This window comes from Panthera onca, chromosome X (genome assembly GCF_046562875.1).
Source record: "Panthera onca isolate mPanOnc1 chromosome X, mPanOnc1 haplotype 2, whole genome shotgun sequence".
Taxonomy (NCBI): domain Eukaryota; kingdom Metazoa; phylum Chordata; class Mammalia; order Carnivora; family Felidae; genus Panthera; species Panthera onca.
Window position 1 is genome coordinate 63391154 of NC_138357.1, and position 13971 is coordinate 63405124.

At 40.3% G+C, this 13971-nt stretch overlaps 1 protein-coding gene, 1 non-coding gene and 1 pseudogene across 7 annotated transcripts in view; 2 read left to right on the forward strand and 1 right to left on the reverse strand.

Annotated features, from left to right (window-relative positions):
- The window catches only part of BRWD3 (bromodomain and WD repeat domain containing 3), a 241550-nt gene that overhangs the window by 125628 nt on the left and 101951 nt on the right, over nt 1–13971 (forward strand). For all 6 annotated transcript variants that reach the window (XM_081793975.1, XM_081793970.1, XM_081793972.1 and 3 more), the window contains 2 exons: nt 9976–10143; nt 12356–12539. In XM_081793975.1, the coding sequence (XP_081650101.1) occupies nt 9976–10143; nt 12356–12539 (352 nt within the window). The remainder of the gene's footprint in view (nt 1–9975; nt 10144–12355; nt 12540–13971) is intronic.
- Nucleotides 4377–8481, forward strand: LOC145714464 (calponin-2 pseudogene; annotated as a pseudogene).
- On the reverse strand, nt 10963–11070 carry LOC145714730 (U6 spliceosomal RNA). Its single transcript, XR_014136947.1, has one exon. It is a non-coding gene; the product is annotated as a U6 spliceosomal RNA (small nuclear RNA).

Below are 13971 nucleotides of genomic sequence, written 5' to 3' on the forward strand. Positions count from 1 at the left end.
AAAGTGTAAGATTAGAAAGTAAGAATAGTAGGAAAACTCTCTTTATAGGGAAGGGACATTTGAAAGTGAATGCCAGAAGACTATAGACAAGAGTCCTTGTTTTATAAAGTTCTTGTCAATCCCCCCCCTTCCCTTCCCCCTTGTTCCTTCTCAGGTTCTACCCTTACTGGCTTGATAGCTCTAGGTGCTGGGTTATGCATTCCTGATTGGCTCATTTCCATTGTAGGACAGATGGCTGATGGCCATACTTAGGTCTTTTGTCAAATTCCTGAGGGAAACCTTAGGGGAAGTAGATGGGGTCTGTTACATTCTGAGGAACCTTAAACCTGAGGGAGTTTGCTGTGGTCAGACACTCCCAGCATTGTTCCAAAATATGTGTTTATCCTAACCCAGGGACCTCAGATCCTCCTTTCCCTCTCTGCCTATTTTATACTATCTTTTTCTATCATATATCCCCCTCTGAACACGTGGCTCCTAACTGCCATTAGGAATTGGGGCAATGACTGATCTTAACTGCTTCCTACTAAAGGGGAGAAATTACAGGGGAATGGCACTGAGGGTAGGTTCAGAGGTCATCCAAAGGTCCAATTTAATGGGAGGGTGTTTGGAACATCTAGGCTAGCAGAATTTTCTTGGATGTCTTCTTATTCTGGCAGATGAGACAGTTTCTACAAATGACATACCAACAGTATTAGACCAACAAGCATTAATATTCCAAATGCAATGCCTCCTAGGGAGGAGGCCACACCATTAGGAAGAGGAAAGACGCATTGTAGCCATCCAAAATGTCTCTGACATGTCTGGCTATATCTATATCTAGATATCTATATCTATATCTATATCTATATCTATATCTATATCTATATCTATATAGATATACATATACATATAGATATCTAGATATAGATATAGATATAGATATATACACACACACACATACACATATATGTATATATGTGTATATACATATATATGTACACACATACACATATATGTATATGTACATATATGTATATATATGTATATATGTGTATATATACATATATATGTATATAAATTTAACTATAGTTATTTTTCTTCCTCTTGTATACTTATTTGGATCTTGTGATACTGTTGATTAGCATAATTAAGCACCTGAACTAGTTTTTGGTTCTCAATCCTCAAGGCTTCTTTGGCCATCCAGTTTCCATAGGACCAACTCCATGAAGCGTATTTAATTTTGCCTTAAGGAAAGATTGATCTTTGATATCCAGAGTCCTATAAGTTTAAGCTGTTGTTTATCTGTCCTGGTGTTAGTAGCACTATAGTCCTTAATTCAGTCATAATGTCCCTTCCTCGCAAGGGAGTGTGGCTCTCTGGCATTATCAAAAAAGAATGTGAAAAATATTAAGTCTCCCCATACGTACCCTGATGGCTGAGAGAAATATTTAGTCGCAAGTTTTCCGGAGACGCCTCTAATTATTATATTGCGTTTGGAGAGTTGGCTGGGAGTGGAAAGGAGGACAGAAAAAGTGGCTCCAGTGTCAAGAAGGAAATCAACTGGCTTTTCTTCTGTATCCAGAGTTACTGAAGGCTCTGGGTTTCCAATGGACAGTTGGTTTGGGGGAGCCACCACAAAGAGCCCTGGGCCCCATCAGGGACATTGTTTATCTGAGCCCTCGCAGATTGAGGTCCCTGAGGGCATTCAGATCTCCAGTGACTGTCTCCACACAAAGGAAATGGCTTATGGGGTTTCAATATCAGTTGTACCCTCTGAGGATATTCTCATTTCCAGTGCCCTAAACGGCCACATAAATGGCACTTGGTGCCAGGACCTCAGAAAGTCTGGTCTGACATAGTACATAAAGCCACAACTAAGGCCTCAGATTTTTCTTAAGCCTCCTTTCCTGTTCCTTATTCTCCTCTTGATCTCATTTGTAATATACCCAATTGGCAGCTCCTAAAAGCTCCTCCAGGGTCCCTTCTGGGCTAACAACCAATTTTTGCAGTTTTCTCCAAATCTGGGGCTGATTGACAAATTTTCCTTCAGAATCATCTCAGCCTCAGGGTGTTAAGGGAGATAGCTGTATATTTAAAGAGAGGCTTCCTTAACCTCTCTAGAAAGGCCACCAGGTTTTCATCCTGTGTCTGTAAGATAGTGGCTAATTTACTATAATTTAAAAGTTTTAACCTTAGACCTTAATTTCTCCAAAACATAAGCTTGGAAGTGGCAGTGACACCATTCTCCAATGGGATGGTCATAGTCCCAATTAATATCTTGGGATGGAATTGCCTGGGCTCCAGTAGGGAATTGGAAGTCCCCTGTAGGACCTCCAGTCCCATGTTAATTAACGAGTTGCTCATCTCCAGGTCTCTCAACTGCTGCCAGAACACCAAGTCATAGTGGTGTCTCCCTGCATTTCTCCTTCTGGCACTCTAGCTTCTTATAGGGGAAACATGCCTGTTATATTATGGGGAGGACCTGGATAAGGTGGGCAGCAGGGAGCAGAAGTTCACGTTCTTTCTTAAGTCTGGATCTATAGATAGAGGACCCGAGGAGGAGGAGGTTGAGGTAAGACTTCCCTTCCTCCTTCTCTAGGTTTGCTTTGGGTACAGGCAGGGGCCCCTTGATTGTTTCTCCTCCTGATTTCTGGACCTTGGAAAGGGCTGTCAATAAGCCAGGGTTAACCTTGTATTGCATACACATGTCCCAATTTTCTCTTAAAGTCCAAAAACATTGAACCATAGGGGACTTCTCCCCATTTCCCTTACAAAAACAAATCTGATTGTAGGATAGTCTTATAATTGATATTTCTCTCTGGCTGCCTAGTTTCCTCCTCCAGTTTGTATTGGGGCCAAGCCTTGGCATAAAAGAAAATGAGTCACTTTTTCTTTAGGATTTGTGTATCAAAATCATCCCAGTTTTTCAGAATGCATCCTAACAGAGTATTGGCCTTGGTTGGGGAATTGCCTGTCTATAGGGAAAAGGAAGAAAAGGCATCCCTTATCTCAATTTCCTATAGCTGGTCAGGAGAAACTTTATATCCTGACCCTGATTGTTGGCCAGGAGAAGCCTCATCTCCTTGCCCTGCAGTTTGGCTGACTATGCGACTGGCAGCCAAAAGCCCTGTCAGTCTCACAAGGTGCTGGGAGTAGTAACTCTTACCCAGGCTTGACCCTACCTCTGAGAGTTGACCCATCTTCTCTGATTTCTCCTACCCCTCCATTTCCCTCCTGCAGGAACTTAGGGTTATGGACTGTGATCAAGCAAGACTCCCCTGATTGTAGAAGTATGCACTAATTTTATTTTAGCCTATCAGTCATTTACATATCGATACTCGGCCATTAAGGGGAGGTTAAAAGGGCCAAAGTCAAGGTCTGTTCCCCTGCCTTGTTTAGCAATACCCACATAAATATGTTCCAGCCATGTGTATATCCATTTTCGACATACACTGGGCTAAGTTTAGCAAAATGGCTCCCAGTAAAAGCACTTCATATGTCATCCATCCATCCCTCATATGGCATAGGCATCTATTCCTCTACTAAACAGGAACAACACAAGTGTGGAGCCATTGGAGGCCAGCAGTGAGGACATCACCACCATTTTCCTAGCCTTTGGATCAAAGGAGGGTAGTTTTAATCTTATAGGAGTGTACTTTTAAAATCCATTCATTTTAACCTTATCCATCCTGACCACACATAAAATTCCTTTCCAAAGATTTCCCTTCATGAACCTTCTGCAATTTTCCTTTGCATTTAGATTTTGTCCCAAGCCATTTCTCTCCAAATAACCAGTCTCATTTAGGGCAAAATTACTTTTTTTTTTCACCTTCAACAAAAATGTATTTCCACTTCTTATACCTTCCTTCACATCTACTTTTCTACATATGGTTCCTTTTCTTATTTCCATCAGTTTTAACTACATTTAGCAGAATTTAAACTCTTAGAATCCTTAGTCTCCAGTGAAAACTAAGTCGCAACCAATTGTGAACTGTTATACCAGAATTCTTTACATGGCAAATTTATGAATTAATTCATCACAAAGCATGTTTTCCAAGAGTCCCAAATATCCTTAGTTTCTCTACAATAAGTCAAAAGAACAAACCTATGTTTAGTAAGCAATGCTTTAGCATTCCATCTGATTTGGAAAAGGCCTAAATGTCCAACACATTTAATCTAGTTTATGATCCAAGCAAAACTATAAATTTAAACTTTCAGGTTATCAAAAACCCTGAAAGCTATATGAACAATTACCCATAAAAACTTAAGACAGACTTAACTACTATTTTAAGTCATCTTTTTGCTGACAAATTGCATCAGAGATAACACGAGCTTATTTGACCTTCAGTAAACCTAGGTAGAAGAAGTTTTATATATTTAATGTTGATAACCCTAAAGACATGTCTATCTTAAACCAACAAACTTGTGTGATAACCCTAAAGACATGTCTATCTTAAACCAACAAAATACCAAGTGTGTTCTATCTGTATCCATTTAAGAGTTAATTTGTTCCCCATTGTCAATTTTTCCCCGGGGGCACCAGTGGGGAAATCTGAAGTCGGTGGTCCAAGTGGGTTGCTCTTCGCTCTTTAACATGAGGTGGGAGGAGGAGCCAGTGGTGCCTGAGGTACTGAGGGTGGTATAGGAACCAGTTTATAAGCAGTAGCCAAGGTGATGCAGAAACAGGAGGAGGGAGGGGAAGGCTGAAGAGATGAGGTTCAGACAAGAAGCCTAGAGGTAGAGAAAAGCCCATAGGGCAGAGAAGGAGGCCTGCTGGTCTCAAAGTCTGTCAGCTTGGACAGATGAGCAGGTGCAGATTTTTTTTCATCAACAAGTGGAAATAGGCAGTCCGTGTTGGGCCAGAGAAGGTAGGGAAGTTCCCCAAAACAAAAGGAGTTTCAGCAGCTGCTAGGGAATATTCATTCCTCAAAGTCCCTGTCCTGAGGTAGAGTAACCAGAGACAGTTGGTTCTAGTTATCATCTGGATGTTGTGGGAGCCTCCCAAATGTCTTCTCTCCCATCCCCCCATGGACATCAGGGGCAGGAGCGGGGTGGTGAGCCCAGAAGGCATTCAAGTAAGTCATGCTTCCACTCCCCAAGAGAGATTTGAAAATAAAAGGTCCAAAAATGGGACCTGGGAGGTGAGCCATGCCAGAGTGTCAGAAATGGAAGCAAGTAGAGAGCCAGCCACCTTCCACTGTAGTTGGGAAACCTGTCAGGAGGACCCCTTGGAAGTCACCCGGATCACTCCTAGGAGGATATCTGAGGAATCAGTCCTGGGCCTTTCTACTCCTTTCCCAAAGGGAGAGGCTGGCCAAAACAGAAAGAGGAGAATTTCACCGGATGCCTAATCGGGCATTCAGGGTTCAGGTTCTGCCAACAGCCTTTAGGCATCCACCAAAGAGTAGCCTTGGTCAGGACACTTCAATTGCTGTTTGGCCTCCCCTGAGTCCCATGCATCTGGGAAGTTCTTCTCAAAAGGAAATTGGGGCTCCACCACACTGATGTTCCCAACTACATTGGGGGATCAGCTAAGAGGAGACCCAAGGAGCCTTTCACCTGAGACTTGAAAAATGGCAGCCATGCTATTCACTCTTAACTGGCTGATGGGTGCCCATTATTTGGTTTTCGAGTTTTCTTTAGAATAGAAAGAAAAGAGGGGGTGCCGGCTGCTCTTATGGATAGAAGATGTTGATATCCCAGGATGAGCCCCCAAAGAAATGTTGCAGGACTTTTTACCACAATACCCAGGATTTGTTGTTTCACCACTTCGAAGAATGAAGAGGTGGACTCAAAATGAGCAGCAGGAAATTAGAGTATAGGATTAGAAAATAAGAATAGTAGGAAAGCTCTCTTTATAGAGAGGGGACATTTGAAAGTGAATGCTCCACATTTTTCATTTCTGACTGATTAGTTTTTAACTTTTTTGTCTCTGTGGTAAGGGCCTCCCTGAAGTCTTCCATTCTTTTCACAAGCCCAGCGAGTATGCTCATGATTATTGCTTTAAATTCTCCATGAGGCATATTACTTATATCTGTTTTGTTTAGATCTCTGGCCATGACCTTATCTTGTTTCATTTGTGATGAATTTCTCCATCTTGGCATTTTGCCTAAGTCTATGTCTTCTTCTGTGTGCTACAAAAGCCTGTTATGTTTCCTGCTCCTGAGAGCAAATAGTGTCCAGGGCCTGGCATTTCAGGCCAGGAGTGTCTCTGGTGTGTGCTGGGTACACTCAGCTGCTGTGTTTTGGCCGCTGTATCCTTAAGGCCAATCAATCTTCAGAGGTTCTCCTTGCCTGCAGTGGACAGTGTTTGGACCTTGGCCAGAATGTATCAAGTTTTAACTATGTGTGCCTTGTTCTTGTTAAATGAGACCTGATGCAACTTAACACTAGATCTGAAGCCCTGCAGAACTCCATGGTTGGGAGTCATGGTGTGTGTGGGGATTTCTGCTAATCTTCTGGGGAAGGGGCCTGCCCTGCTGGAACTGTGGCCAACTTTATCTAGAAGGGCAGTACTGGCATAGTGAAGGGGTATGGGACCTGGTGTAAACAGGTCAGGCAGCCAGTGTTAGTGCTGTGCTTTTTACTGAAGGTAGCTCTGTGTTTATGTGAGGGGTGAGAGAGGGAAATGGCACCACCCATCTCTTTTGTCCCAGGAGAGGGGTCTCTGCTTGCTGTTCTCAGGGAAACACTCTGAGAAGAGTAAATAATCTCTCCCACTGTTTCCCTGGTGTTTTTCAGTTGCCCTTTTCACTCTCTCTGCCCCAGGGTTGTTTGCCTGCCATCTCTTCGAAGTAGGGTAGTGCCCTCAGAGCTCTATTCCATCCAAGCCCACCAACCTTTTAAACTCCAGTCTTCAAGTCCCACTGGTTGCAAAAACTAATAAAAATCAGTCCCTCTTGTTTTCCCAGCCAATGGCTTTGGGGAAGTGTTCTCCTTATGTGTTCCTGTGTGGTCATCTCTCTCTTGCCATTCTCTGTCACCAGGACTACCTCATGTCCACAGCACCCGTGTTCTGTTTCTCCCCCAAACCATGTCTCCACACTTCCTGTCTTCCTCGATGTGCCTCTTCTCTCCCTCTAGTTCTGGAGTTTGTTCTCTCAGTCCTCAAGTTTATTTCTTGGGTATTCAAAATGATTTGATAGTTATCTAGTTGAGTTCAAGGGACAAGGTGAGCCTAGGGTCCTCCTACTGCACCACCATCTTGTAGCTGTCTATATTAAGTTGATGGTCATATAAGATTCAACCCATTCTTGGTCCTGCTGTGCCACAGCCATGAGCTCCACACATTTCAACAAGGGCCCTTGTACAGGCTTTCAACTGGGGTCAAGAACTGGCTCCTGTCCCAATATGACCTTCAGAAGGGCGTGGAGCTCTGCAGCTGGATCCAGGGACTCACAGGCTTCTCTGTTGGGCCCAACTTTCAGAAGGGTCTGAAAGATGGAAATTATTGTGTGTATATTAATGAATAAGCTGCAGCCAGGCTTAGTCCCCAAGATTAGCCACTCCATGCAGAACTGGCACCGACTAGAAAACCTCTCCACCTTCCTCAAGGCCATGGTCAACTACAGCATGAACCCCATGGGACCTGTTTGAGACAAACAACTGTTTGAGAGTGGGAACATGACATGGGTGCAAGTGTCTCTTCTCATCCTGGTTGGGAAGGCCAGGGGCTGCAGAGTGGCATGGACATTTGTGTTAAATACTCAGAGAAGCAGGAGTGCAATTTCAATGACACCACCATGAAGGCAGGCCAGTGCGTCATTGGGCTCCTTGATGGACACCAACAAATGTGCCAGCCAGTCAGGCATGATAGCTTATGGCACAAGAAGTCATCTCTATGACCCCAAGAACCATATCCTGCTACCTGTGGACCACTCAACCATCAGCCTCCTGATAGGCACAAACAAGTATGCCAGCCAGATGGGCATAACAGCTCCTGGGACCCGTTGGCACATGTACAATACCAAGTTGGGGTACCCATGTTCTTGCAGATGGACTGAACACAAGGCACCAACCAGAGTGGCCTGATCTTTGGCTTTGGCTGGCAGATATATGACCCCAAGTACTGCCCACAAGGTCCAGTGACAGATGGAGCTTCAGTGGCTGCAGGTGACTGCCCAGGCCTAGGGGAGGTCCCAGAATAAACCCCCTACCACTGAGGAGGTAGAATACTGAGGCACCTGTGCAGGGTGTCTCTCCACATCACCCTGACTGGATATGTGTTTTCTCTGTTGTCTTTTTTTTCTATTGTCTGAGTGCTGCCAGCTAAGGGTCTGTGGGGAAGGGAGGTGAAGGCATATGCAGATGTGTGTGGTATAGGAGTGCCTTCAAGGGCACATCGTGGCAGCAAACTTCCCAACAGGCTTTGGGCTGAGCTGTTGAGGGGGCTTGGGGGAAGAAACCTGGGCAGAGAGGAGACTGGCCCCAAATGATTTCTGGTTGCCTTTCCCTCTCTTCTCCTTTCTCTGCCAACCAGTTTGTGGTCTCTGTACCCACAGAAGTTTCAGACAGTTATAATTAAAGAAAGACTTTTTTTTTTTTTTTTTTTTTTTTGCAGGGGAGGTTGTGTGGGAGATTGTGGAGTGGGATGCCAGGAAGGAAGTAGGTCCCCTGGGATAGGGCCAGGTGACAGTCCCAAAATATTGTAGGTCTTGTGAGGGCCTGGATTTCTCTGGCACTCTCAGACTGCCCCCTGTGTCTCCCCACAGGGCCTAGTGGAGAAACTGAGGCCCAGACAGGACAACAGGTTGCCCTTCTCTGCAACCTGAGCTCCCTCCTCACCATGGCTGCTATATCTGATTTTCTCCCAAACCACATCTTCCTACCTTCTCTGATGTGGCCTATACTCTGCCTTTAGTTAGTCGTGGAGTTTGTTCTGCTAGTTTTCAGATTGATTTCTAGGGTATTTAGGATGAATTGGTTGTTATCTAGTTTTATTCATGGGAGGAGGCAAGCCTAGTGTCCTCCTACTCCAGCCATCTTCCCTTCAATAACATATCTCATTTATATACTTCTCTTGCATACTCTGCTCTCTACACCCCATCCCACATACCATAATGCCTTAGTTTGTTATTTGTAGGTTTTCTTCCAGGTGTGAGGTGTAGGTATTGATTTATAAATGGAATTTTATTTCCTTACTAGGGATTTAAGACTTGAATTGTCCTTAATAGAGTGAAATGTTGCACATGTTTTTATGTACTCTCATAAAGATTTGTAGAGTAATGAAATGATGTTACACATTTGCTAATATTTACTTTTATAATGTCATATGTGTTAAGGGTGAGAAGCATGAATATTAAATGGGAGAAAACACTCAAAACATTTGAATAAAAAAAAATCTATAGTTCATCACACTTCATTTCCTATAGGACCTGATAACTTAGCTACTCTTTTGGATACCTTTTATTGGATACTAGAGGACAAGATGAAAAACATGTATAAGATGTATTTAAGAAAAAGAATATGGTAGTAAATAAAGTTTTATTCACATGTAATCAATGGATTTCAGTGTGTCAGTAGAAAGAATTTCTGTACTTATCAATATACTGAGGTGTTTTCAAAACAATATTTGAAAGACCATTATTTTGATTTATTTCAGAAAGGAAATTCTCATGACAGATGCAAAACATTTCATGTATTTATGGTTGAACTTAATTTAAACCTTACTCAGATCTCTACTCTGGACTTTTTGCTTGGAATATTCAATCAAGAATGTACATTTGAAAATCATAATTTAATGATTATTCTTTAAGATGATAAGACCCTCATAGTAATGGCTAATTTGGGGGCATTTGTTAAATCATACATACAAGCTGATGTATCAAACAATTTAAAAGTTCCTTACAAATACTATTTGGTATGTTTTATTTTCATCTTAATATTGTTTTTTAATTATTTGCCTGGAAATTTTATAGATTAAGGTTTGTTTCACCGTATTTAGGGTATATTAAAATGTAAGTAATCTTTTGGCTTCATATCTTTGGTCTCAATAAGGTGATGGTGAAGTGGTAGAACAAGTAATTGGGCAACAAACCAATGACCAAGATGAGAGCATTCTTGATGGAATAATCAGGGAGCTACAGAGAGAACAAGATCTGAGACTAATTAATGAAGGAGATATTCCACATATTCCAGTTAATAGATCATATTCTGCTAATGGTGGTAAGTATGTATATATTTATATAATGAAGGTACTTTATTTTACTTGTACTAAGTCTGTGTAAGGAACATTTGAGATTTTTAAATAAAAACATTTTTATTAACTTACAGTTGTGATATTAAATACATCAAAGTGCCATAATATCATTGCCATTTGTTGCTAAATGTCTTAGCATCTCTTACAAGATACAGGTAGTATATTTTAATATACTGTATTCTCTTAACTCATTAATATATTTTCAGCCTTTACTTTTGTTCCATTAAGGGAAGTAAGGTACTGCAATAAGTGTACAGCCTTTTTGTAAAAGGGGAACCGACTTACAGTTTTCAAAATTAAAACCACTGTGAATTTAAAAATTACTAACAAAAAATTTACCCTCCTTTGTTGAAAAGAAAGCAACATTATCCCCTTCCTCTCTTGAATTTACAGAAATACACTGGAAGATAAGCCCTATTCTTAGGGAATACAGATACTTTTTTTTTTTTTGAGAGAGAGAGAGAGAGACAGTGTGTGCGCACATTCAAGTAGGTGAGGGACAAAGGATGAGGGAAAGAGAATCTCCAGCAGGCTCCATGCCCACCACAGAGCCCCATGTGGGGCTGATCTCACAACTCTGAGATCATGACCTGAGCCAAAATCAAGAGTCGGACACTTAACTGATTGAGGCACCCAGGCGCCCCCAGGTGAAACTTCTGAATTGAATTTCACAACAGTTTGATATAAATTACTAGCAGTATTCTAATTTATTGTATCTTTTCCTTCACTTTATGAATCTGAATTTTATATAAATCTTAGCTTCTGTCAGTTTTACTTTTTTTTTTTTAACTATGGAATTCTTCGTGAATTTGCATGTCATCCTTGTTCAGGGGCCATGCTAATCTTCTCTGTATCATTCCAGAGTTAGTGTCCTGTGCTGCCAAAGTGAGCAGTGTCAATTTTAGTTTTATCAAGAACTATTAGTTGTACTTTAAAATGCAGTCTTTTTATGGGATTTTGGCAAATGTATTTCTTTTTACGTTTATGTAATTGTGGTTCTTTCAGGTATGGCTTTTGGAGTCCAAGAAATGAATAAAGTGATTTAAAGTTGAATAATTCACAGTATATTTTACTCATTTCCTGAGTCTTAAGTATCCCATAAAATTAAAATAAAACCATTCTTTGTTTACCTAAGGAGCACCTAATTCAGATGAGCTTTCCTTGACCTGGAACAAGATAAGATGTGGACTGATAATCCTATATATCTAGGCCCTTTCTTTCTAAGACATAAAACTTTCTTAGAACCTTGATATAGAGATTCCTTAATGAAATCAGTGTTCAGCTCTACCCTCAATAGATTTCTGTGGATAGATTTGAAATGCCATTAGTCAAGGTGGACCCACTGACTTCTATTTCCAATGTTTATTTCAATTTTTTTTTATCTTTCCTGGTGATTCTTTTAACAGTTGAATGAATGATTCAATTTCCATTTTTATTTTATTTGCAAATACAACAAAAATAAAAAAACAGGGATATATCTAGGGGCTTGAAAAGTTTCATTATTTTATTTTTCCTTTCTTTAACTGCATATCAGTTTTGAAAATGAAATTTTGATAGTTAAAAAATACTTTGGGGGGGGGCCTTGGGTGGTTCGGTTGGTTGAACATCCACTTCTTGATTTCAGCTCATGTCATGATCTAATGGTTTGTGGCATCAAACCCCACATCGGGCTCTGTGTTGACACTGAAGAGGAGCCTGCTTGGGATTCTCTCTCCCCCTCTCTCTCTGTCCACCCCCGCTCAAAATAAATAAATTAAAAAAATGTACTTTTTCTCTTATTATTTTTGAAAGCCTATTGAAGCTTTATACATAAACCTTTTAATAGGCTAAATGTAGGATTTAGGTTACAAGTTGTTTTCTGAACTAGTACTAATAAACATTTGCGAATCTACCAAATCATGTTAAATATACTTTTAGTATTTCTTGAGCATTTGGTAGACAACAGATGTGAATGTACTTTGAAAACATTTAAGAGTGATAGAAACTTTAAACATTTATTGAGTGCTTTGCTTTATTCATCACACTATAAAAAAACCATAAAGGTGGTATAGAAAATTTAGAGCAAATAGATAGCAGCATTGTTGAAAAGTACTATCTTAGACTCTTCTATTTTAGAGTACCAATGTCAAAAAATTTGGTGCCTTTGTTCAGAAAGTGGTACCTTTATTTTTGTTTTAGCTCTGAGAAGTCCAAATATGGATGTATCTTCTTCCCCAAATATTGGGCTTCGACGTAGTGGTCAAATTGAAGGTGTCCGACAAATGCATAACAATGCTCCTCGGAGTCAGATGGCCACTGAACGAGATCTCATGGCATGGAGCAGAAGAGTGGTGGTCAATGAACTAAATACTGGAGTTAGTAGGTGAGTCAATAAGGTAACATTCATAAGAAAATTGAGAGCTTTATAGTTTAGTTAATAAATTTTAATAGCTAAGGTAGTTTTTAATCAAACTGAGTTTTATATTAGTTTTTCTACATTGTTCCAGTTACTTCATTCCATAACAACTATTTAATGATCATCTTCAGTTTGTTTGGCTTTGTGCTAAATGGTTTGGGAAATACTGAAAAATGAAAAACATAGTTTGTTTTCGATGAGTTCATCGTCTCGTTTAGAAGATAAGAATACAAATACTATTAAGTAAGAACATTAGACCATATGTGATTAAGTATGTCTGTGATATATAGACCCCAAATTCAACAATAGTTCTGAGGAAACGGCCATTGATTTAATATTGGAATAGTTTGGGAGTGCCATATAAGTATGTTGTAGACCCCATTGCTTAGGGTATATTTAGAAATGCCATTTAAGTAGACTTCCTTGCATGAAAGGATTTCATTAGGATGAATTTCAAATTTAGAATACCTGTCCTTATTTGTAAATCCTAACATTTGTTTTAATATCAACTCCAGGTAATCCACATAGACTGGGAATAGATTTAGAAAAGAAAAAAGGACATTAGACAGAGAATATACAAAATTTCTTAATCATGCTATCTCTTTTACCAAGCCTTTTGCCAGCTAAGCCAACAAGTAGCAAACATAATTAGTTTCACCTTTTCTTTCTACAGCAGTAATAAGAAAAAGGGAGAGATAGGTAATTTATGAACCCTTGGCGATAGAACAATTTGAAATAATTCTTTTCTCAAAACATTAAAGTGGAATTGAAAGTCAGGAGCTAAAATAGATACTTGTATGCCATGTTCATTGCTACATTATTCATAATAGGGAACAGTAGAAATAACTCAAGTGTCTGTACTCAGATGAATAGAGAAACAGAATGTGATATATATATATATATATATATATATATATACACACACAGTGGAATATTGCTCAGTCATAAAAAGGAATGAAGTTCTGATACCTGTTACAACATGGATAAACATTGAAAATATGCTAAGTGAAATACCAGACACAAAAGGACAAATACCATATGATTGCCCTTGTGAAATATCTAGGTTAGACAAAGTCATACAGATGTAAAGTTGATTAGAAGTTAACAAGGGCTGGGGCGCCTGGGTGGCTCAGTCGGTTAAGTGTCCGACTTCGGCTCAGGTCACGATCTCGCAGTCCGGGAGTTCGAGCCCCGCGTCGGGCTCTGGGCTGACTGCTCAGAGCCTGGAGCCTGTTTCAGATTCTGTGTCTCCCTCCCTCTCTGACCCTCCCCCGTTCATGCTCTCTCTCTGTCTCAAAAATAAATAAACGTTAAAAAAATTAAAAAAAAAAAGTTAACAAGGGCTGGTACAAGGACAAATAGAGTTACTGCTTAATGGTTACAAAGTTTTGAGTGGTGA